Source organism: Notothenia rossii, assembly GCF_949606895.1.
Source record: "Notothenia rossii genome assembly, chromosome: 1".
Taxonomy (NCBI): Eukaryota; Metazoa; Chordata; class Actinopteri; order Perciformes; family Nototheniidae; genus Notothenia; species Notothenia rossii.
In genome coordinates, this window is record NC_136912.1 from 22,785,250 (window position 1) to 22,809,078 (window position 23,829).

Consider the following 23,829-nt stretch of genomic DNA (forward strand, 5'->3'; position numbering starts at 1 on the left):
TCTCCGCGCGCCATGACGCGCGGGGTTTAGTCTGAGGGCAGCTACCCAGCGCTGAAATTCCCTCATGTGTAAGCGGCCCAGACGTACTACTAGGATGGCTGACGCCATGAGCCCCAGTAACCGCAGACACGATCTGAAGAGAACATATTTGCGTGGCTGGAAACGAGCGAGGCAAGCCCTGAAGGCTCTCACTCTCTCCGCTGACAGGCGGGCTGTGAAGGGCACCGAGCTCAGGCGTAAGCCCAGGAAGAGCACCGACTGGGCTGGGGACAACATGCTCTTTTCTGTGTTTATTACAAAACCCAGGTCGAGCAGGTGTTTCATGAGGATATTCGTCTGCATAATAGCCTCCTGCTCCGACTGTGCCAGAAGGAGCCAGTCGTCTAAATAGGTTGCCAGGCGAATACCCTGTTGTCTGAACGGGGCTATCGCTGCTTCCGTACATCGCACAAACACCCGTGGGCTGAGAGACAGACCGAAGGGAAGCACTCTGTACTCGTAACAGACACCCTGAAAAGCGAACCTCAGATATTTCCTGTGTGGATAATATACTGGGATGTGAAAATACGCGTCTTTCAGGTCGATTGATGTGAACCAATCGTCCTGACGCACGAGACGCAGCAGGGATGTGTGAGTGAGCATCCGGAATTTGTATTTTCTGAGATACCCGTTCAGAGCCCTTAAATCTAGGATGGGGCGAATTCCATTCCCTCCCCGTTTGGGAACGAGGAAATATTTGGAATAGAAGCCGCTCTGACTCCGTTTGGAGGGTACGATGGATATGGCTTTCTTTTCTAGTAGCGAGAGAATCTCCTGCTCTAGAATGTGAGCCGACGCTCCCCGGGCATGTGATTGCACAATGCCCGAGAAGCGAGGAGGGGTGACAGCGAATTGGAGTCTGTAGCCCCGTGATATCGTCTTGAAAACCCAAGCAGAGCATGTGAGCATTTTCCACCTTTCGCTCCTCAGAGCGAGCGGGGATGTCACCATATCTCTGTTGTCTGCATCCTGTGACCGCATTGGTTGTGTTATGGCGCCCTCTAGTGTCTGAACACGGTGGCGCTCTAGGGTGACAACCTCGGTCGACACTGCGCATGCGCGCGGTGATGGTGCGTTCACAGACCCGGCCACCGTCCGCATTCCGAGAGAGGCGTTCATAGCCACTCTCAGAAGCGGGGCAGTCACCTGACTGTTTATTGACATTATTATTTGTCTTTTTAATATTTTCGACTGTGCCCTTGGCTTTAAGCCTGGAAGCAACAGTGGCAAACATTTTATTTTTAGACCCTTGTGTGTGTTTGTGTGACTTGAACGACTGGCAGGAACTGTTGTCAGTGTTGTGAAGTCTGCTTCCCTCATGGCGCGAACTGGAGGATGACGTGCAGTCATCACCCGAGGCGGCGGGAAGGCGGGAGCGTGGTTGTCCCCCGGAAACACATGGGTGCTGGATACGTGCGGAACACGATCCAGGGCTGAAAGAGAACAGGAAACCTCCAGCCCTTTCCCCGAGGGGGGGAGGGAAGGCTGTCAGGCTGCCCTCTTCTTCTTCCTCGCCTGGTGACTGAAAGTCTGGGTCGGCGGCGCCTGTGTGGCTGCTGCCGGGACCGGGGACTTTCTTGGCCAATTCGTCCGCGCCTCGTGTCTCGGTGGGAGACCGGGGGCGGGCTGTGGCTTCTGCCATCTCGGGACCTTGAACAGGGCCGCGTGCGGGGTAGCCTGGGAGAAGGTCCGTCGCAGGACCGTTGGGGCCGGCGGCTGGGCTTTCCGAGGGAGGCAAAGCTGGAGAGCTTCATCCTCCTTCTTCTTGGCCTCACACCGTTGTTGCATGGAGGCAAGAGCGGAGCCGAATATGCCCTCAGGGACGATTGGCATGTCCAACACGTCCTCCTTTTCCCGGTCGGGGAGGTTTGTCAGGTTCAGCCATCTGGCTCTCTCCTGCACCACCATCATCCCTAGCGATTTGCCTGTGGCCTGGACTGCACAGCGCTGTACGCGGAGGCAAATGTCTGTGATCGCCATGATCTCCTCCCACACGGCTGGTTCAGGTTTCACCGTCATGTCCGCACACAGCTCCGCTTGGTACGCGGTTAGCATGGAGGAGACATTCAGCGCCCTGACGGACAAAGCAGCCGCTTTGTAGGCCCGTTCAGTCATTGCGGACTGGAACCGGTCCGCCTTTGTCGGCAGTGTGGGGTTCCTGCTCGGGGCCGCCGACAACCGCGGTTGGAGGTGGGCTGCCACAAGCGGCTCCATAGGAGGCATGCGGAGTAACCCGAGCTTCTCCATGCCCTCACAGTCCAGAGAGGAGGCTCCCTGGATTGGGGCCTTGCTGCTGAAGGGGCGGTCTCTCCAGGAGACCGACACCTCGTCCAGCAGCTCTGGAAATACGGGGAGAAGTTGCCTGGTCAGCCTCGCGGCTTGGGGCAAGTTCTTTCCCTCGTATCTAGACCTGGAGGGCTCTCTGGCCGCTTCAGGCCAGGGGATGTCCAGCTTGGATGCAGCGCATTGGCACACGGCCTGCAGGTCCATGCTGAGGCGGGGGAGCGGTGGCTCGCCTTCGCCCGGGGAGGCGGACATGGCCCCAGGCTTGGCAGCCTGGGCAGACGAGACGAAGATGTCATCTTCGCCCTCGTCTGAGTCGGAAAGAAGAAACTCCGGGGCGTATTCTCCTTCCTCCTCCTCATAGTCCAGCTCCAGGACATCCTCCGCGGGTGAGACCATGTTGAGGTCCAGTTGGGAGCCCCAGCTTGACACAGCACGGGGCCCCCTTCCCGCGGCTGCCGCCGCCACCGACTCCCAGCTTGACACAGCGCGGGACCCGGCACCCGTGGCGGTCGCCACCATGCCCTGCTCGCCGGCCGGCGAGTTTACAGGCATGAGGAGGTCTCGGACCGGCATGCTAGCTTGGCGTGCTAGCCGTCGGCGGCGGCTTTTGGCGGTAAAGCGGGAACAATGCCCGCACGCGCCGGGGGTTTCGATAGCCTCCTGGGCATGTTGCAGCCCGAGGCAAGACGAGCAGACCTGGTGTGAGTCAGTACTCGATATCTTCAGCCCGCAGCCGCAGAGCCGAGCCTCCGACACTCCGTCTCCTCTGGTGTGAGGGAGGGAAGAGTCCATCCTAGCTAGCCTTGGTGCGGCGTAGAAGGGACAAACGAGCAACAGGCGTGTTACCGTTTGCGGGAAAAAAATCCAAAACACTACCGTTATCTGTTGGAAAAAAACGGCAGGGTAGATTCTGATATTAACTGGAGTGTTAATAAAGGGAATTCCTGTGCGAAGCAAAAGTAGCTGGCGAGCGTCCGTCGACCGAAAGTTAGCTTCGTAAATCAGTCTGTGGACCGTTAAGCTAGCTAGCTACTGATCTTTCTCGAGATGTGCTCCGAAGCGAGAAGAGGTGTTTGAATGACGCCTGCGTCGTGGCGCAAGCTACTTATAGGGTTGGTGGATTCCCTGACGTTGGCGTCAAGATCACCAGCCAATCAGGATTGGCGTAATGAGATTGATGCTTCTGGTGCATACGCGTTGAGGCGCATCCCATAGTGAGACACCGAACGGAGTGTTATGAATGAGAACTTCACGCATCATCTGACTGGGTACAGCTTTAGTAACATAACAAAATAAGCAAGATGTACAAGATTAAGTTTTATATTTTCGAAAGTAGATAACTTTGATGCTTCCTTGGGGGCAAAGTTAAACAAAAAAGTGGGTCTTATCCCGACTTCACACCAGACTTAAGACCGCATAAGTATTACTGATGCGCCCACACATCCTCCGACCTCCGTTAAGTCTTTACTGTCCTCAGAGCCAGCTGCCCTGTCAGCTGCACAGCTCCTGAGGTGCTGACAGGACAGCAGGTGGGCTTCACCAGGCAGAGAATATTCACCCCTTTTATTGTAGCTATAAAAACCCAAAGTGAAACCAGAGAAACTTTTACATCAATCATCACAGATATAGGTTTATAATGGGAAACTGCAGTGCTGCCTATAGAAATTACATTTCATTGACATCCTGGGAATGTAGATTGATTTTAGTTTGCACCAATCAGTTTTGCCATGGATTGAACACTTGTTAAATTTGAAACAGATATCTTGTTAAGTTATTATTGTAAAATAATATATTGTATATCTTCAAATGTTGTTTTTTCCAAATTTCTGATCCTTTTTCTGTTTACGTGTTGAGAAAATGCTCATACTTTTTAAGCTACATAAACAGAACAGTACTGTTATTGTTTAAATCAAAGTCGATTTTCTTGGAGATAAAAAGGTCTAATCTAAGGTTTGGAAAGAGAGTCATGTACTGTAGAAGACCGGACTCTTTTCTCAGACTAGTTATAATTATTTTGTGTTGGTCTCACTCACAGTTCGGTGGTCTCTTTGGGCAGGCCTTTGGGCAGCGTGTTGAGGCCCTTGTTGCTGCAGCGCACCACCGTGTCCAGACAGGAGCACTCTGCGGGACACCTCAGCACTGGGGAGCAGCTGTTCTCGTTGTTACCTGACCAAAGATGGATGGATAGGAGGAAGGATGGTAGATAAATGATGACGGAAAATTAAAACACATTTATTTTGGAGGTGCAGGTGACGCCATCTGTAAAGAATAAATATGCTCCATCTTACCATCTTCACAGGCAAAGTCCTGGGCAGCTACATCCTGGATGGGGATCTCCTTCAAGAAATAAGGATTCTGGCATCGAGGGTTACCCGTGACGATGCGTTTCCTTCTGAGCCAATCACCGAGCCAGGCCAGGTGACAGTTACAGTTAAAGGGATTGGCCAGAAGGTTGCTGGAGAACAAAGAGAGTATGAAGGGTTATTTTGTGCCTGTGTGTGTCTTTTACATTAATATGTGTGTGTGTGTGTGTGTGTGTGTGTGTGTGTGTGTGTGTGTGTGTGTGTGTGTGTGTGTGTGTGTGCACGCGCATGCGTGTATGTATGTTAAACAGCGAACAGAGGATTCCTGTCAGAGTTGTCGTAGTGACCCGCTAGGTAACAGTTGGTGTTTCCCAGACATCTTTGCAGCCGTGGATATTATCTGTTCTTGTTGAATCCATATTATACAGTATTAAACAGTGTAAGCTTTGGATTTGTGCCCACTTTTTAGTGAAATGTGTATATCCATTGTTTCGAGTGTGATAATTTTCTATTCATTTCCTGTTCACCTGCCCCATACTCTTCCACTGCAACAATCTTCTACTTTAAATGTTTGTCTAAATATTTTTTAAATAAAGAAAATAACTCAAACTCACAAGTGAAATTAGTTTTTTCAAAGAGATGTCCAAAAACATTTGAATCCATAAAAGAAATTAGATGAGAAATAACAAAGTATGCTGAATAACAAAAATCACAGATTCCTGTGTGTGTGTGTGTGTGTGTGTGTGTGTGTGTGTGTGTGTGTGTGTGTGTGTGTGTGTGTGTGTGTGTGTGTGTGTGTGTGTGTGTGTGTGTGTGTGTGTGTGTGTGTGTGTGTGTGTGTGTGTGTGTGTGTGTGTGTACTCACAGTGTGGACAGGGAGTGCAATGTGTCGAAGGCTCCAGGGTTCATGGAGGTGATCTGGTTGTCGTAGAGCGACAGCAGACGAACGGAGCTCAATCCCACAAAACTGCTGTTACTCACACAGCTGATACGATTACTCCTCAGCATACTGCTCACACACAGACACAGAGTGACACACAAAGGATTTAATTTCCTACTTTGAAATATATATATATTATTTTCATGATAATACAAGTCTGTGAATTATGAATGCTCACGTGTTTGTTTTACATGTTTTTGTGCGGTCAAATTTGAATTCTGCACACATCATTTATAAGATCATGTGAGTGCGTCTGCATTAAATAACTGTAGTGTGTGTGTGTGTGTGTGTGTGTGTGTGTGTGTGTGTGTGTGTGTGTGTGTGTGTGTGTATACCCACAGTGTGCGGAGGCCACCGAGTCCCTTCAGCATGAGGTGGTGTACGTTCTCCAGTCTGTTGGAGGTCAGGATCAACTCGTTGACCCCGGAGGCTCCTTCAAATGTCCCCTCCTCTATGTCAGTGATACGGTTATTGCTCAGGTTACTGCAAGGAAAGTTAAGAAGACAGTAAAAGAGAAAAGAGTTAAAAAATGAAGAGAGAGCCTGAGGAGGATAAAAACAGCAATAGGGAATCGAGTACCAGTTAGAGGGAGTAGGGTAAATATAGACAAATGCACATGGTTCAATTTGATTTCTGTGTAAAAACCCGATTACAATCACAGCTTTCTCTGTGTAACCTGAGTACTGTTTCTGACAACCACATGTGACTCTTTGTTCCCGCTATGTTTGCAAAATGTGTGACTCACATCTTTCTCAGCTGAGGCAACTTTTTGAAGATCCCTGTCGCCTCGAGCACAGTGAATTCATTGTTGTTCAGACGCCTAAGAACAGAGAAGAGAAGAGGTGGTCAGAGACAAAAAGAGAGAACAACAGAACAAACGGAGACAGAAGAGGAGGAGGGAGGAGATCGAGGTTGAAGCAAGGTTCCCTCTATACCACACACAGATAGACTTTGTAGTAGAAAGCTACAGCGTGACTCACAGTTCGGCGGTGTACTGGGGGATGTGATCTGGTATTTTGGTGAGTTTCTGGTTGGAGCAGTCCACCGTGGTGCCCTCACAGCGGCACTTCTCTGGGCAGGCCAAGTCGGCGAAGCAGTCCCCTCCAAGCTTACTGCGGTAATCTTCAGTACCTGATCACAATCACAATCACAACGTCACCGAGTGCCCTCATCGTGCAAGAGTCGAATCCCAGCGTTTTCTGGTATGTTCCAACATAAACACAGCACATGGCTGGAGTGACAGTTGCGATACAAAGGAAGAACTTCAAAACAGTGCAGAGGGGTTTGGCTGCTTTTGTTTTCAAAATTGTCAAAAAGATCCAAACATGTTCAAAAAACGTTGGCGTTCATAAGTGTATGCAACATTCCCCATGAGCTACTGTATACTTGAAAATACTGCATTTGTATCAAAACCAAAACGGAGCCACGATTACAAAACACACACACTGAAAATAAATGTCACAACGCTTCCACACAAACGTAGTTTCTTTTTACAGTCCCATCAGACTACAAAGCAACTGTTAGAGTTAGAAACCACAGCACAAACAAGACAGCATCAATCATTGCGATCATAGTAGTAAAATGCACGCACGCACGCACGCACACGCACACGCGCACACACACACACACACACACACACACACACACACACACACACACACACACACACACACACACACACACACACACACACACACACACACACACACACACACACACACACACACACACACACACACACACACACACACACACACACACACACACACACACACACACACACACACAACAAGGGATGACAGGAGATTAATGTGTCTTGCGTCTCGGCCATGCTGTAGGGTTTTGCAGGGCCGTTCCATGGTGCTTGACGGAACCATGTTCCACTTTAGGAACCTTGCAGCCACATGGTTAGATCAAGCACAAAGGAACAACCTGCAGACTGACTGCTCCTCCGCTGGATCACGGGGGCGGGAAGGACAGAGGGAGCAAGGGAGACGGAGAGGACGAGGTTAAGTTGAGAAAGAGGAAGATGAGAGTGTTGGAGGAGGATAATTAGAGGAGAGGAGGAGAACAAGAGGTATGAAAGGAAGGGAAGAGGAGAGTGGTGAGAAAATGGAGAGGAGAAGAGGGAAAAGGACATGCAAAGAGAAGGTAAGTTTACATTAAGGATATGAAGAGGAAACCATAAGGGGGCGACAGCTGAGGAGCAGGCTTGAGGAAATGAATCCCTTATATTGAAGTTAGAAGGGGAGCAACAATAAGGAGGAGGAAGAGATCAGACAGGGTGGAACGTAGATTCAAGAAAAAGCAAGGGAACTGGACAGCAATATTTAAAGACATCTAAACTGTCAGACATCACAGAGGGGAGCAGGAACCGAGCAGCAGCTAGAGGGGAGTGGGAGGAGAGTTACAGCAGCATTGAAGAATGTACAGAAGCACTGACTTCTAGGAACACACACATACATGTTTATCATCAAACATGGACACACACACACATCGTCACACACACAAATGAAGATAATACATATATGAACCATTGAGTAATAAAATGGGTCTAGGTCTTGGGAATTGTGTTGTTTGTAAACAAGTAAAGGAGTCACATAGGGGTCAAAGGACACTTTGGGTGGTAGAGGTCAAAGGTCAGTGGCTGGAACAGGGGACAGGGGACTCGGAGATGACGCAATTTTGCGTGTGTTTGTGTGTGTGTTACTTACAGCCGACATGTTGATGTACTCCTGAGTGTGTGAGAGAGGCAGTAGGAGAAAGAAGAAGATTTAACTTGTTTATTTGAACAAGAGGCGGGAAAAGGGGATGAAACCGAGAACACAATTCTGTGCTTTTTTCGTGTTTAGTCCTCAGGCAGTGTTTCATTTAAAGGGGTAATGACTCGTGAATAGTGAGAATCGTGCTGTAATAACATGACTTTTGGTGGGTGCCTTCATCCAACACACATCCTGGGCTCCTTAGCTTGAAGCACAACTGATTCAAACAACTGATTGGTTTGGGGAGGATACGAAAAGCACACATAAATGTGCCATGCCTATAAACAATAACATTTAGCCAGCTTCAAAGAATTCGAAACGCAAAGCACATTTCTTTTTTGTGTATTTTTTTAACAGGGAGGAAACTGGAATGAAATAATTGTGTTTATACCAATTAAGGTAGGATCAAAAATAATATCCCTTGTAATAGAGGACATGATGCAATTGGGCTAGGGGATTGAAGATGAGCTGATACAAGGTGCGATACCGGGTTGTTTCACAGAATAAAACATGTATAAATCAACTTTTCAACTGCAATGTCTTAAATTATTCAGCTTTGTAGTATTTGGGCTTTGAAACCTATGCCCCCACCTATGTGAGTTAATGGATGCAGCGAGTACACACACACACACACACACACACACACACACACACACACACACACACACACACACACACACACACACACACACACACACACACACACACACACACACACACACACACACACACACACACACACACACACACACACACACACACACACACACACACACACACACACACACACACACACACACACACACACACACACACACACACCCCCTCTGTGTGCTGCTGTGGTAATGACCGCCTTTAGCCCTGCTACTGATCTCATATGCATTTCTGATTTACATATTTCCCAGCAACCCTCTGTGCATGGTAACTGAGTGACCTTTTGATGTTCTGCAGTGGGTGAAACAGACACAGATGCTCGCGGACACACACTCATACATTAGCTATCATTAAATGTAGTAAGAAGTGGGGAGGACTGGTATCAAATATAGTCTCTGTAATTGCTGGACCAATAGACTTTGATTTATACAGATTATACTATGTAGTGCTAAGCTGACATCGGCCTAAGTTTATTAACTCAATTATTTTCCACCTGTTATCGTGAAGATGCCCAAAAATCCCCCCAAAAAATCCTAAACCTAGAGCAAGGGCAAGAGCGTGATTATCAGGTGCCTGGGTAAACGTGATGCATTATGATGTATGTTAGACCATTCAAATAAATTGTCATGGCATTCAAAAGGTGTCAGTCAAGGCAAGTCACTCAAACAAGTGTTCAGAGTGTGTGAGTGTGCAGCATCAGCCGTGATGGACCAACGAGTGTCTTACGCACACACACCCAAGATCACACACACATGCTCGAAGTACAGTACCTGGGATGAAATACTGTTCTCTAGCTAATGGAGAGGGCAGAGACAGAGAAAGAGAGAAAATGAAAAAAAACAACTAAATAATGAAAGGCTTGTCTTAAAGAAAGTACTTACTCTGTGTGTGTATGTGTGTGTGTGTGTGTGTGTGTGTGTGTGTGTGTGTGTGTGTGTGTGTGTGTGTGTGTATAAGTGTGTTTATGTGGTTAACTCAGAAAGAGAGATGCCAGAAAATGCTGAAAACAGGGAGTTGAGGTTAGTAAAGAGAGGCTGAGGGAAAATCCCAGCTGGAAAACACAGAATGAAAACACAGGAATGTAAATCAATCTGGATATTATATAGGGCTGCCCCCACTCTGTCGCTCTTATAATTTGTTACGCTTTTTTCATGCTGAAAGACTTATTTCCAAGAGACACATAAAGAAAGCTTTTAAGTAGTGCTTTGGTATGATTCTCTGTTGATTAAATCCACTGATCCATTAGTTGACAAAATCGTTTGTCTTGGAGGACTACATTAGTCAGGGACAACCCTAATTGTGTGTCTGTAATTATGTGTGAATAATCAGAAACAGCAATAATCAATTATCTAAAAAGATCAATGTGTTTTGCGATGCCACATTTGTTTATACCTGAGCAGCGGAACTTCTTGCTCTTGATTTGTCCGATTCGTTTGTTGGCGAGGCGTCGGGGGCTGGTGCAGCGGGCGCCGCTCGTCTCGATGGGATTGTCCTGCAGGTAGTCTGCCAGCCACTTCAGATGGCAGTCACAGATAAACGGGTTCTGGGCTAAGTGACTGATGACACACACAGACACACAAGTAAGCTGTCAGAACACACATTATATAAAAATAAATTAACTGTCAAGATTCTTAAGCATACATTGTGGACTTGTCTTTTAAATGGAGACTGTTCTTAAAGGGAAAAAAACGTAATTGAAATAGGGAGACGGACACTTTCTTACACAGTAGGCTATCTAACTGATTTGAAGATAATCAAAATAAATGTTTGGTGATAACAAACATATTTTGTACAGATCCTTTTTTTTCTGTGATGCTTCAAATGAAAACATAACCCATTTTGTTTTTGTCTATAGTTGTACGTTTTTATTATATCTTCAGTACTGCTTAGAATGTGACACCTTACCACTAGACTGAGCTGCGTGTGTGTGTGTGTGTGTGTGTGTGTGTGTGTGTGTGTGTGTGTGTGTGTGTGTGTGTTTGTGTGTGTGTGTGTGTGCGTGTGTGTGTGCGCGTGTGTGTGTATGTGTGTACGTACAGCGTTTGTATGGCTCTTAGTGATGAGAAGGTCCCTTTGGCGATGGTTTGGAGCTTGTTGTCATATAGTGAGAGAAGGTTGAGGTTGTGGAGGTCCTGAAATGCATCCACACGCAGACACGCTATCTTATTAGCATTCAGTAACCTGAAGAGAGAGTGAGAGAGTGAGAGAGTGAGAGAGGTGGGGAATGACAGTTTATCCTGTTATCATTCTTCAATGAGTGTTTAAAATGTTACAGGTCATGGCTTTCAATCACAATGTCTCCACTCTGATGACAGTGTTTAAGGTAGGCACTTTTCAGCAGAATATCAATGAGATGCTACCCGCTACTGTGTGTGTGTGTGTGTGTGTGTGTGTGTGTGTGTGTGTGTGTGTGTGTGTGTGTGTGTCTACTCACAATAGCTGCAGAGAAAAAAGTCCCTCAAACAGTGCTTTGGAAATCTCAGTGATCTTGTTCCCGTATAACACCCTGTGGAGCACAAACACTGCATTAATAAGTTATGAATAAGAACACACATACTGTGCAGTAATAATGTTAATATCAACACCCGGCATACACTGAAAAACTTTTTTTGCACTACTTTCTGTTACCAGCAGATATTTAAGTACCTTTTATCCAGCATTACATTCATATTTTGTTAGTGCTTACAAATGTGGCTCCTGTAAATATTTGACAGTGTAGCAGTGAATGCCGCATTAATGTCAAATTCTCGCAGGCTATAATTGCAAACAGCCTGTGGGAATAAAGGCTGTAATTAAGGTGTGAAGAATGTCTTATTACAATACTTCCTCACATGAAATGCCTAAATCTGCAGCAAATTGCCACTTGTTACATTCTTATTCAAATCTGATATTAACAATAATGAAAATGTTCTGGTTTCACCAAAAATGTTTAAAGATTTTCAAGATAAAAAAAACAAATGCAGGCTATTTATCTGTTGTTACTGCCTATGTAAACATCTTTGATAAAGGCTTTAACACAGTTGAACAGTTTATTCATTTCTGCCAACATGACGTGAATGCAGTACAAAACTTTAAGGAGTGGGTCTTTGGCTTTTTAGCTTTGAGCTGACATGATAAGACCTTGAAAACCTTCCTTTTTTTCTCATTTGTCTTCCACATGCCAACCCGTAAAAACTCTATGCCTTTGCGCTAACACCTGATAGACGTTATGTTAACAACACTGACATAAAGTATAACTAGTTCTGAACAGTTTTCATCTAAATGTCACAATAAAAAAACTCCCCCATAAATCTGGCTCCACTGTGAGCAATGCACGTTGTTATCAGAGAAAAGCTTTTTATAAATACATCAGATTACATACACAAACAGGTCAAGGCTGAGACTGCCACTGCCTTGCCCAACAAATACCTTGGACGCATTCGCATTCACACACACACACACACACACACACACACACACACACACACACACACACACACACACACACACACACACACACACACACACACACACACACACACACACACACACACACACACACACACACACACACACACACACACACACACACACACACACACACACACACACACACACACACACACACAGGAAGAGCTATCAGTCATCTTTACACTCCACGCTGAGTTGAGCTGTGTTTGCAGGCAGTCTAAAAACATGTGTTTTCGATTGGCTTATATTTCATTGTGCTGAGTGGCTGTCCCTGAGAGACCTGTGGTTGGGAAACACACGATGCACTTCATTTATGTCTCACACACACATTAGCACATACTGTTTTGCGTGCACTGCCCAAGCACACACACCCATGCACAGACAGAATCGATGGCTCATTTACGTCCTCGCTAACCAAACCCTGACACACAAAATGAAAACACAGTGCAGTTTATAATGTGAAAATCATACTTATGTAGTGTGTCAGCATGATGTGTGTGTCCCATTCTCTCTGTGGTGAATGTGTAATGAGGTGGCAGAAGCCTCCATTCAGCAATTCAGCGTTTATGAATTATTGACTTTGGAGAGACGAGACCTTAATATAACTCCTTTATGAAATAACACTACATCCCTCACTCCCCCTCGTCTCTGTGTATGCTTTAACATACTTTCACACGCAAAGTCCGACCTGAGATTAGGATGTTCTTCTCAAAGTGCATCTCAAATGTCTCTATAATACGGCACAAATAAGGCAACAATAAAGGGTTGTTTGAGTTATCGTAATTTTGGAAATGTTGCCTTTAGATTTGGCCAATATTGCCAGCCATAATAATAAGAGGAACAATTCAACAGGGTAAGAAACATGAACAGTCAGGTGTTCAAAAACAAATCTGTGCTTAATGTCTTTTTATAACTGTTAATCTCTTTTTTAAATTTCAGAAGGATTTGAGGACGAGATGGGAAAATAAATGTTAAGTTAATAAAACCATAAAGGCATTAACATTATTCGAAACTCTGTTTTAATGGTTTTAGCATCCGATTCTGCAACAAAAGAACTCTAACGTGTGCTTTAAGTGGTATGTATTCCTCCTGAGGAAAGGCCATATTGTGGTGTTTTGTTAAAACTGCATCCTAGATACAAACATCACTCAGTACTCACAGAGAGTTGAGGGAGCGCAGACCTTGGAAGGCGTCTGAGGCTAACTCGGAAATCTGGTTGTTACTCAAGTCACTGTGAAGAACAGAGCCAGAAAAAAGAAACAAGAGACAGCGAGGGAGAGAGGGAAAAAAAAGTTAAACATGGAGGTCAACACAATCAGGGCAGGAACAGAAGTTTTTGGTTGACAGGGTGCAAAATACATGAATCTCTTCATCTACTCACATCCTGCGCAGCTTCTTATAAGGAGAAAAGGCTCCAGCTGGGATCACCTTGATGGCGTTCTGCTCCAGTCGTCTGGAACCAGAAACATACACACGGGCCATTGAGGAGCGACATTAACATTTGCTTATCACAGGGCTATCTCTGCTCTATCTCTCTCTGCTGCTCATTCCCGGGGGCTCGGGCTGAAGTGGAACATTTCCCAGATAAAGCGCTTTGAAGACAGATGCCAAAAAGTCAAATGTCTCTGATCTTTTACCCTCTTAACATGCGTGCAGTCAGAAAGACACACAAACACAGGGCCTTAACTATCTGGGCAATGTTCCATTAAGTGCCAGTCTGACTCTGCATCAGTCGGGCCTAAACAAACCAAGCCTGAGAGCCATGAGAGAGAGAGAGAGAGAGAGAGAGAGAGAGAGAGAGAGAGAGAGAGAGAGAGAGAGAGAGAGAGAGTCAAACAAAAGAGAAAAGAGACCCAAACACCCATTCTCCAAACATTTCACGTGTTCAGTCACTGTGAGAAGAAGACGGTGGAACATGATTTGCAAATCAACCATTCGATTTGGAAACATTTCCCTAAAATGAGTTTGTTTTTCATTTGTTGTTCTCTGCCGTTTAGCTTCTCTCCAGTCCTTTCTTTAATACTAACATCTTTGACCCAACACACAGGAGGATTGTATTTCATTGTTTTGTAATGTATCTGTTTTCTTTTTGTTTTGTATTGTATTCTGTCAAGTGAATAGATATGAGTGCAATTCATTTGTGAAGTCTTAAATTGAGCCAAGGCCTGAAAAATCATCACAAAAGGTCTAAAAAAAGTACATGTCAGAATAAAATCATTAAACTATAAGTCAAATCACAAGTCTGGTCAAAGCATCAAGTCAATTCTCAAATCCACATAAAATCTTAAAGTATTATCCGGTCAAGTCTAAAGGAATTTGAGACAAGTTCAGCTTAAGTCTTCATAAACACACATCTCTCAATGCTTACCACTTCAATGATAAAGTATTTGAACATTGTCAATTAAAAGCTTTGTTTGCGTTCTTTACATGCTTTAGCTAAACCCAATTCCTTTAAATGATAAAACATAGTAAATAAATATTCAATAGTCCAGGATTTTGCCAGAAAGTTTCACAGCAGTCTCGCTCAAGTCACGTGTACAGTCCTCCTTTTGGGTACTTTGTCACTTTAAATCTGCCAGCTATCTTCTTGATGCCCCCTTTAGATAGAGATATGATTAGTCTTGTCCTTCACATTAATCTTTTGGTTCTTTCTCCCTCATTCCTTCATTATGTTCTTAAGCAGGAAAGATCTGCATGACCAGGCTTTCTAATTTCACAGATGTGTGGTTTTATTCCACTGTACAGAGAGAAAGAGACGTAGTGAAAGTTAAAGGTGGAACAAGGCAAAGAAGAAAATGGAGAGAGGCACAGTTAAAGAGCAAAAGAAATATCACTGCACCGAGAGTTGGGTGCAGGAGTGCATGCATGTGAATGTAGATCAAAGTAGGTGTGTATGTGTTCATGTGTGTCTTACATCTCAGTGATGGTTTCAGGCAGGTTGGTGGGTATTTCTGTCAGTCCCTTCCCTCTGCAGTCTACGATGTTGTTACTGCAGGTACAGGACTCTGGGCACTGTATCACACTGCAGGAGGAAGATGATGACGACTGGTGACCTACACAAAGACAGAAGGCCAATATTATCCATGGATAACTGTAATACTAGGTGCTAATCCCCAAGGCAAAATGTGTTAAAGCTGATAGAGACAGCCAAAAAATCTAAGTGCGAAAAAGCAGCAACTGTGCAAGTGAGAGAGTCCTTAAATGTGACCTTGTCTATCCACAGTACAATCATCAGTCTTTTTATATAAAGTGCTGTAAAGAAAAATCTGATGAGTACATATTTCAGGTAGTGCAGTGCTTGGAAGCCAAGCCATGCAATAGAAGATGAGTACTTGCCTTCGTCCCAATCTTGAAAAGCATGAGCAAAAGAAAAAGCAACGAGACAAAGCAAAAGATGGGTTTGCCACTGCAAACACAGATGTAAGTCACAAAATACACAACAAAGCAAACAGTCATCTGGACCTACCTGTGCAGGCAAACTCCTTCTTCTGCACCTCTGCCACGTTGTGCCCCCTCAAGTGTGGAGGGGCCATGCATTGTGTGTAGAGACCCAGGCGGGGTCGCTGTCGCAGCCACTCTGACAGCCAGGCCACGTTGCAGTCACACTGCAGGTTGTTGGAGTGCAGGCGACTGGGGACGAGAGGAGGGGGGGGAGGTGAAGGTGATTACAATAAAGGAGAGAGAAGAGGGGGTACAGACAAGTGGCAAGCACAGGTGTTGGGAAGAAGGGTGGGAAATAATAGATTTGAGGACAAGGGAGAGGAGCAGGGTGGGTGGAGGTAGGGGGGAAGAGGAGGGTACAGATCGATCAATCAATTGTACAAACGGGCCTTAATGAGGGAAATCCCTCCCATCGGATAAAAATGTGTAGCAAACACTTACAAGGTCCTTAGCTTCGGCATGTGGTTGAAACTGGCCACAGACAGACGGCTGATGTTGTTGTTGTTGAGGGTGCTGAAGACAACATTTTCAGAAACACGACGCCATTTAGATTCCTTAGATGCAACATGCACTGCAATTATTCAACACCTTGGCAGCAATTATACTGAAAGCAGCCTCAAAATTAATGAATTTAATTAATAATAGTAATTATACTGTATATATATATATATATATATATATATATATATATACAGTATACATATGTATCCACACTTGTTTTCAAACCATAGGTTGGACAGTTAAAAAATGTGCATTTGAAATTAAATGGAAAAATCCCAAATGAATATGTCAGTGATATTTACAGCTCATAACTCAACATTCAAAGTCCTTTTGCATCTTTGTGCTGCAAATGATCAATCATTTTGAAATGGAACCAATTTGCCTAATTGTATGTTGTAAAGTATCTGTCAATAAGAACATCAACACGTTTTTAGTCAGACAGAAAAGGAGTCACAAAAGTGGCAATAATGATGTTGTGATCAATTCATTCATTAAAAAGATGATGATCAGGCATCAAGTGTCCGTGCTGAAATCACATCAAACTCTCTTTTTTTCAGGAGCTGCACAGGCAAATTGAGGCAATGCAGTCTTTCAAAGGTCGACGAGTGTATAAGTAGTTTCTTATATGTCCGCTGTAAATGTTCATCACTCATAGAAGCTCGGCTGATGTTAGCAGGTGAACAGAATAGACAGGTACTCACAGCACTTCCAGGTCACGTAACGCTCGGAAAGCTCCGTCTTCAATACAGCTGATGTGGTTGTAGTCCAACTGGCTGCACACACATTGGTACAATCACAAAAGAGAGAAAGGAAAAAAGGAAGCAATTATAAGATGCAAAGGTGTCTTGCAGTATATTTTCAGTTAAAATTGCAGCCAGACAGCCAACTCATCAACAGCCTCTCCCCGTACCCCGGCCACTTTCGCTTTAGTTCTGTCACCTGAGCTCACTGATCTTTAGAGATGAATTCTCAACAAATGAATGTATCTATGTATCCATTCCCCTTTCCTGCTCTCTTCTATCTGACGTCTTTTATGTATGCGCTGCTCTTTACCTCTTTCCCCTTTCCCTATCTCTCTTTCTCTCTCCGTTTTTTTCCTCAGAACCGCTTTGCTGAAACAATTTAATTAAGACATAAGGACGGTAAATCATTTGCTGTCCCCCGCATGCTAATGCACACACTCACACTCACGCACACACACTGCCCTGTCCTTTTACAATAATTGCAAGGCATTTGAAAAAAATGTTTTATCTGATTTAGAAAAAAACCAAGGCTGAAGCCAAATAGTTAAACAAATCTATATTTCTAGAATTAGTGCTGGGCAATTACTTTACCTGCGAAATGGCCAACAATTATCCTCAATCATCATAACTATGACTGAGGCAAAACAAAGAGAAGAGAAAACCACCAAAATGCCAGGAGCACACACAATTAAACACATTTACGAACACACACACACACACACACACACACACACACACACACACACACACACACACACACACACACACACACACACACACACACACACACACACACACACACACACACACACACACACACACACACACACACACACACACACACACACACACACACACACACACACACACACACACAACTACTAACGAGCAGCGGTGCCAGTCAATACAGCAAGCAGGAGCCACATGACATTTAACACAATGAAATATTGATGCACAGGCACATGGGGGTTTTGCACATTTGCAAACACATTGAAAAGCAATGTGTGTGTGCAAGCGTTTGTGTGGACACACAACGATGCACCACACACACACATACACACACATACACACAAACACACATACACAGAAAGTATTGCAGGAGTGACACTTACAGGTTCTTGATCTCCACAGCTCCTCTGAAGGCTTTCCGTGGAACCCCCTGAATTTGGTTCTCGCTGAGATCACTGGACAGAGAGATGAAACAAGAGAAAAGGGAGAAAGAGAGTGGAGAGTTAAGCCAAGTTGTCAATAAAGCCACTTGCTTTGCAGCACAAGTGCTTGATGTAATCACCAAGATGCTGCGGGGGAACTTCAGAGCCAGACAGATCATCTGCAAAATTGAGTTCCTTGCACACCGAGCACTCCTTCGCAAATATAATCAGGTGGCTCTGTCTATCTCTCAGTGACACAAAAAGCGCTGCCTCTGATAAGTGTCCACGTATCTGGAGGCAGACGCAATTCAAATGTCTGCTTTGAACATCCATCCAACTCAGGTATATGAGCCTATACATGCTTAAACAACCTGTAGGGGGCACTAGTGACCTCTACTTCCCACAGAGCTTCCTGTTCCCCCTCTCACTCTCCCACACCGCCCCCTCGCCCCTGTCTCCCTCTGCTTTTAAGGAGTGAGTGATGGATGTGTGTGTGTACCATAGGGTTTACAGAGATTTAATTTTCAGCCACTTTAACTAAGCCGCAGCTAGAAAAAACAGCGAAAAAACAAAAAGAAAAACACTGTACACACACACACACACACACACACACACACACACACACACACACACACACACACACACACACACACACACACACACACACACACACACACACACACACACACACACACACACACACACACACACACACACACACACACACACACACACACACACACACACACACACACACACACACACACACACACACACACACACACACACGCTAATGCATTTTCCTCTTCACTCACGTGTACACAAACACACTGAATCACATGAACAGGTGTCTCTCTCATGAACCAAATATTCTACCTGCAGCAAAGTGAAAAACATGCTATCCCTGGTTGTTATAGCAACTTCATTTAGTGAAGGACAAATTAGGTAACACACACACTTACAAATGTAAATAAAGTCATGTAAAGGAGAGGGCTGAGAAAGGCAGATGCAAATGTAGGTAAAAAGTGTGTGTGTGTGTGTGTGTATATGTGTGTGTGTGTGTGTGTGTGTGTGTGTGTGTGTGTGTGTGTGTCTTCCGCCACCAATACAGACTAGTTCCAGACGGACTCTGTGACCTTTCACCACTGACCCTCCAGCTCTTGACCCCGGCTGTGGCTGCGTGACCTCCACCATGCTAATCGGCTAACAGGTAATGCCAAGCCACATTCCTCAGATTCCTGCGTGTGATCGTGTAATCAGTCCTGCAGTTATCATCCATCTCCGTGTTTCCACCTGCTTCTATATCTGAATCATGTTCTAAGGGATTATCTTTTTGTGTCCAACTGAAATTATACAATTATTGCTTTTATTTCATGTAGAAGGTGAAATTGGATTGGCTTTTGATTGCCAGCTGACAGAGCAGGATATACACACTGAGCATAACATCTGCAGGTGAAGGTTTAACACGTACTAACTGCTACATATGACAGCAAACTATTAGACCTATGAAGTTACTTAAGTGTGTCTACTTTTCTTCAAAACAAAATATGAATGTGTTTGTGTTTAAAGATAGAAGAGAGATATTACCGCTAGAGTGGCACCAGTGTTTCATCAATCTCAGTCACTGTCACTGTCTAATAACAACATATGAACATCTGTACCTGTACACACACACATGCACCAAAACACACTCAAGTTCAGATCAGGATTCAATGCTCTCTGTTGCCGGGATCAATCAACATTATCGTGGAAGAAGACATTTCAAACAGCGTTAGATGAGAGAGGCTTACATTTGGCTGTTTTACACAACGCAAACATGTGTGTGCTTTTCCTAATGTGCGCACACACAAACACACACGGAGTAGCTGGTCTGAATCAAATATTGTGTATCCTGATACTGTTTTTACAGGACCGGGGGAGTTGGGGGGGGGGGGGCTGGTTGGAAAACCACCATGATCCTTTAGTCGCTGGAGCTCTAAAACTAAATAAACAGAGTGAAAGTGCTCCCTAACCCCGCCACCCCCCCCCCCCCCACACACACACACACACACACACACACACACACACACACACACACACACACACACACACACACACACACACACACACACACACACACACACACACACACACACACACACACACACACACACACACACACACACACACACACACACACACACACACACACACACACACACACACACACACACACACACACACACACACACAGAGAGAGAGAAAGTACCCTGCAGTCTATATAAACTTCGTCTGCTAATCAGATGTAGGAATCCGTAGAAACTTAATGTGTCATATGTGACAGTTGACATCTTGACAGTTTGCATGTCTATGTTTGAGGCCGCACACAGACCTCGCTGTAAACGACAGCACGCATCAACTGATGTTGGCCAAAGTTTGTTTACATATACATTTGACATGTACCCTATGGAGCATAGACATTCACAATTATAGTAATGCAGCTATGCATGGTAAACAAGGTTTAAAATACATGATGGGTGCTGTGCACAAGAGGTGCAGTGTAGTATGTAAGTTATGTGTGTTTATGTGTGTGTGTTTGACATATACATTTATCTTCCGAGGCACTGAGATGATTGGAAATTGATTTTTACACGTCCCTCTGTCCCTGTGATATACAACAAGAGAGACAACTTACAAACAGGCGCGCGCGCGCGCACACACACACACACACACACACACACACACACACACACACACACACACACACACACACACACACACACACACACACACAATGTGATTGGCAGTTTTGGTTAGTGAGGGGCTCTTGAGGCCCAGATACACCGGCCCGAAATCGGCAGTAAATGGGAGTCAGGCCGAACATGAGCGTGGGCACGCCCTATTCGGAGTGGTGTGCGCCGCACCGTCCGGTCTTTTCTGCCGACCTGACGCCTTTTCTTGCCGATTCAACACCGGAAAGTCGGACAAAGGGATAACACTGATTGGCTGTTCAGCTAGCGAATCAGTGCATGAGAAGCGTTAACGGAAGTGAGGGAGGTAAACAAATGTTTTAACACAAGCGTGAATCCAAGGGCTGCTAGCTCCAGTACCTCCCGTTCGTCCTGTTCGTTCATGTTTTCAATGGCGAAAGTGAAATGGAAGAAAAACGCGATTTGTTGTTTGTTTATATCACGGAGTCTGTTCTTCTTCTCTGTCTTCCGGTTGTTGCCTCTTTTGAATGATTGAAAACACACTACCGCCGCCTGCTGGTAAGGAAAGTTATTGCCACTCACGCATGCGCAGTTCATATGTGCTCGGATCGGATTTGCGGTGTGTTCCAGTGCGCGAAGTCGGCAAATACGCAGGAGAGTCTGGCGACGCAACAGTCGGTGTCGGCGACTTCTCATGTGACTGGCCAGTGTATCTGGGCCTTTAAGGAAGTGCAGGAGGCCACTCTCAACCCTATTCATCACTCAGACCACAGAGAGAGAGAAAGAGAGAGAGAGAGGAGAGAAAGAGAAAGAGAGAGAATAGTACGTAAGGAAATTGACTTCTGAGGGACTTAAGAGTGGATTTTCTCCTCAGTTTTGTGCCAGGCACCTGATTCGATTTCATATTTGGTTAAATGGTTGATGTCCCACCCACCACTTTCCTTCTCTTACTCCCTTTATCCGATGACCTCTCCCTTTTACATCCTCTTTTCTCTCTCCCTTCTTTTGCTCTGGAAATGGTCTTGCTTTTGGACTTCCCCAAAGTTTAACCCTCACCTCTGCCCCTGTGCCTAAACCAGGAGGTTACCTTCATTAAAAGAGGCTCCTGCTGAGCCCAGTGTGTGTGTGCGTGAATGCCTGTGTTTTTGTTTGAAGGGGCCCGGAGGTATTAAATCCTCACAGGAACTATATCACGCTGCTAAGTTAAGAACCTTCTGAAACAAGCATGCACACATACGTGAACACGCACACAGTGTTGAACACAGCCATGATGCAAAGTGGAAACAGCCTTAAACACACTTGTAGGATATTGCATCTCTAGTCAACATATGTAGTGAAAAAAATTGTATTTTCAGAAATGTATCCCTGTGTCCATCCTCATGCCTCTTTCTGACCAAAAGGAGGCTGAATACATCTGGAAAAACATCTGTACTACTTTACTCCTTAAGTTAATGTCACGCTACGTTATTGTGGATGGGTAATACATATTTTGGAAAACATTTAATGTAAGGCTGCAGAAACAAAGTGTACTGTAGCAGTAAGATAAGTTAGAAGACGGCGACCTGTCACGTGTAACCCAAAGGCATTACGCGTTTATTGTCAGTACAGCTGATCTCAACAAACAAGTGTTGGTATCAAACTATAGTTATGCCTGTTTTCCTCAGCTTTGGAGTAAATGTAAACAGTGGTTTCAGAATTATTCCGAATCCTGTGTACGTAGTCTTTCCAAATCTACTGACCTTCCTCTTTGTCTGTTTTTCTCACCTCTGGTGGCCCAGGATGTGTGTGTGTGTGGGTGTGCATATGTGTGTATGTGTGTGTGTCCATGTGTGTGTGCGTGATAGAGTCAGGTCTCCAGTGTTAAGAGAGGGGCTTTTGACGGCCTGCGTGTCTAAGAAGACCTGGGCATGAAAGAGCAGCACTCAATTCTCACACATGCACCCCTCATCCTTCCCCTCCTTCCCTGCTCTCACACTGGACACACACACACACACCTACTGTTATACAGTTTCTGAAACTCTTTTGTACGTGCCCTATTGCCACGAGATTCTTCTTGGCTATAGCCGACTTCGAGTTCCCGTGGATGTATATTACAAGTGGAGCGTGTGTGTGTGTGTGTGTGTGTGTGTGTGTGTGTGTGTGTGTGTGTGTGTGTGTGTGTGTGTGTGTGTGTGTGTGTGTGTGTGTGTGTTTGTGTGTGTGTGTGTGTGGCGGAGTATGGGCCAGAGTTGGCAGAGCAGTAAACTAATCATCTTGTTCAAATCCCTTTCGGAGACCTTAATCCTATTAAGTATAAGAATGTGTGAATGGGCAAAGAGGGAGCTGGAAACAGTCAAAAAGGAAGAGAAAGTAAGGAAGAGATGGACAGACTGAGAAAATGTTAATGCAGAAGATACTAGACAGATACTTTGCAGAGGGTAACCAGTTCAGATTTAGGTTTTGACGACAGGATGGTCATGGGAAATCCCAAAATGAGACAGTGTGTGTGTGTGTGTGTGTGTGTGTGTGTGTGTGTGTGTGTGTGTGTGTGTGTGTGTGTTTGCATGGATCCTTCAGCTAAATCAGGGAGCAATGCCATGAAGTGGACCCCCGAAGATCACACTTCTGTGAGCAATTAGGAGGAGAAAGACTCCCAAAGAAAAGAGAGGAGATGAGGGGAGAAAGGAGAGGGAGGAGAGGAGGCTTGCTGAAGACAATGCACAGGATTACTGAACACACTGGGGCAGGACTGGCACCTGGCAATCTGAAGGAATGTGAGTGGGATGGTGCATCCTGGAAATCTTGTGTGGCAGACCTTTTAGAGTTTGCACAACATGATAGAAAAATGATGCTTTATTATGTTCCCTTTCAAGACGCCAACTTATTATGC

General features: G+C 45.1%; 1 protein-coding gene across 5 annotated transcripts in view; it reads right to left on the reverse strand.

The window, feature by feature from the left end:
- Positions 1-23,829, reverse strand: part of slit2 (slit homolog 2) — a 93,293-nt gene that overhangs the window by 19,791 nt on the left and 49,673 nt on the right. For 4 of the 5 annotated variants that reach the window (XM_079672597.1, XM_079672595.1, XM_079672599.1 and 1 more), the window contains 17 exons: positions 18,232-18,303; positions 17,078-17,149; positions 16,317-16,388; positions 15,901-16,064; positions 15,349-15,487; positions 13,816-13,887; positions 13,594-13,665; positions 11,419-11,490; positions 11,022-11,165; positions 10,377-10,540; positions 9,755-9,778; positions 6,549-6,699; positions 6,314-6,388; positions 5,908-6,051; positions 5,494-5,637; positions 4,614-4,780; positions 4,359-4,491 (listed from right to left, as the gene is read on the reverse strand). In XM_079672597.1, the coding sequence (XP_079528723.1) occupies positions 4,359-4,491; positions 4,614-4,780; positions 5,494-5,637; positions 5,908-6,051; positions 6,314-6,388; positions 6,549-6,699; positions 9,755-9,778; positions 10,377-10,540; positions 11,022-11,165; positions 11,419-11,490; positions 13,594-13,665; positions 13,816-13,887; positions 15,349-15,487; positions 15,901-16,064; positions 16,317-16,388; positions 17,078-17,149; positions 18,232-18,303 (1,881 nt within the window). The remainder of the gene's footprint in view (positions 1-4,358; positions 4,492-4,613; positions 4,781-5,493; positions 5,638-5,907; positions 6,052-6,313; positions 6,389-6,548; positions 6,700-9,754; positions 9,779-10,376; positions 10,541-11,021; positions 11,166-11,418; positions 11,491-13,593; positions 13,666-13,815; positions 13,888-15,348; positions 15,488-15,900; positions 16,065-16,316; positions 16,389-17,077; positions 17,150-18,231; positions 18,304-23,829) is intronic. The other variant, XM_079672596.1, reaches the window with a different exon arrangement.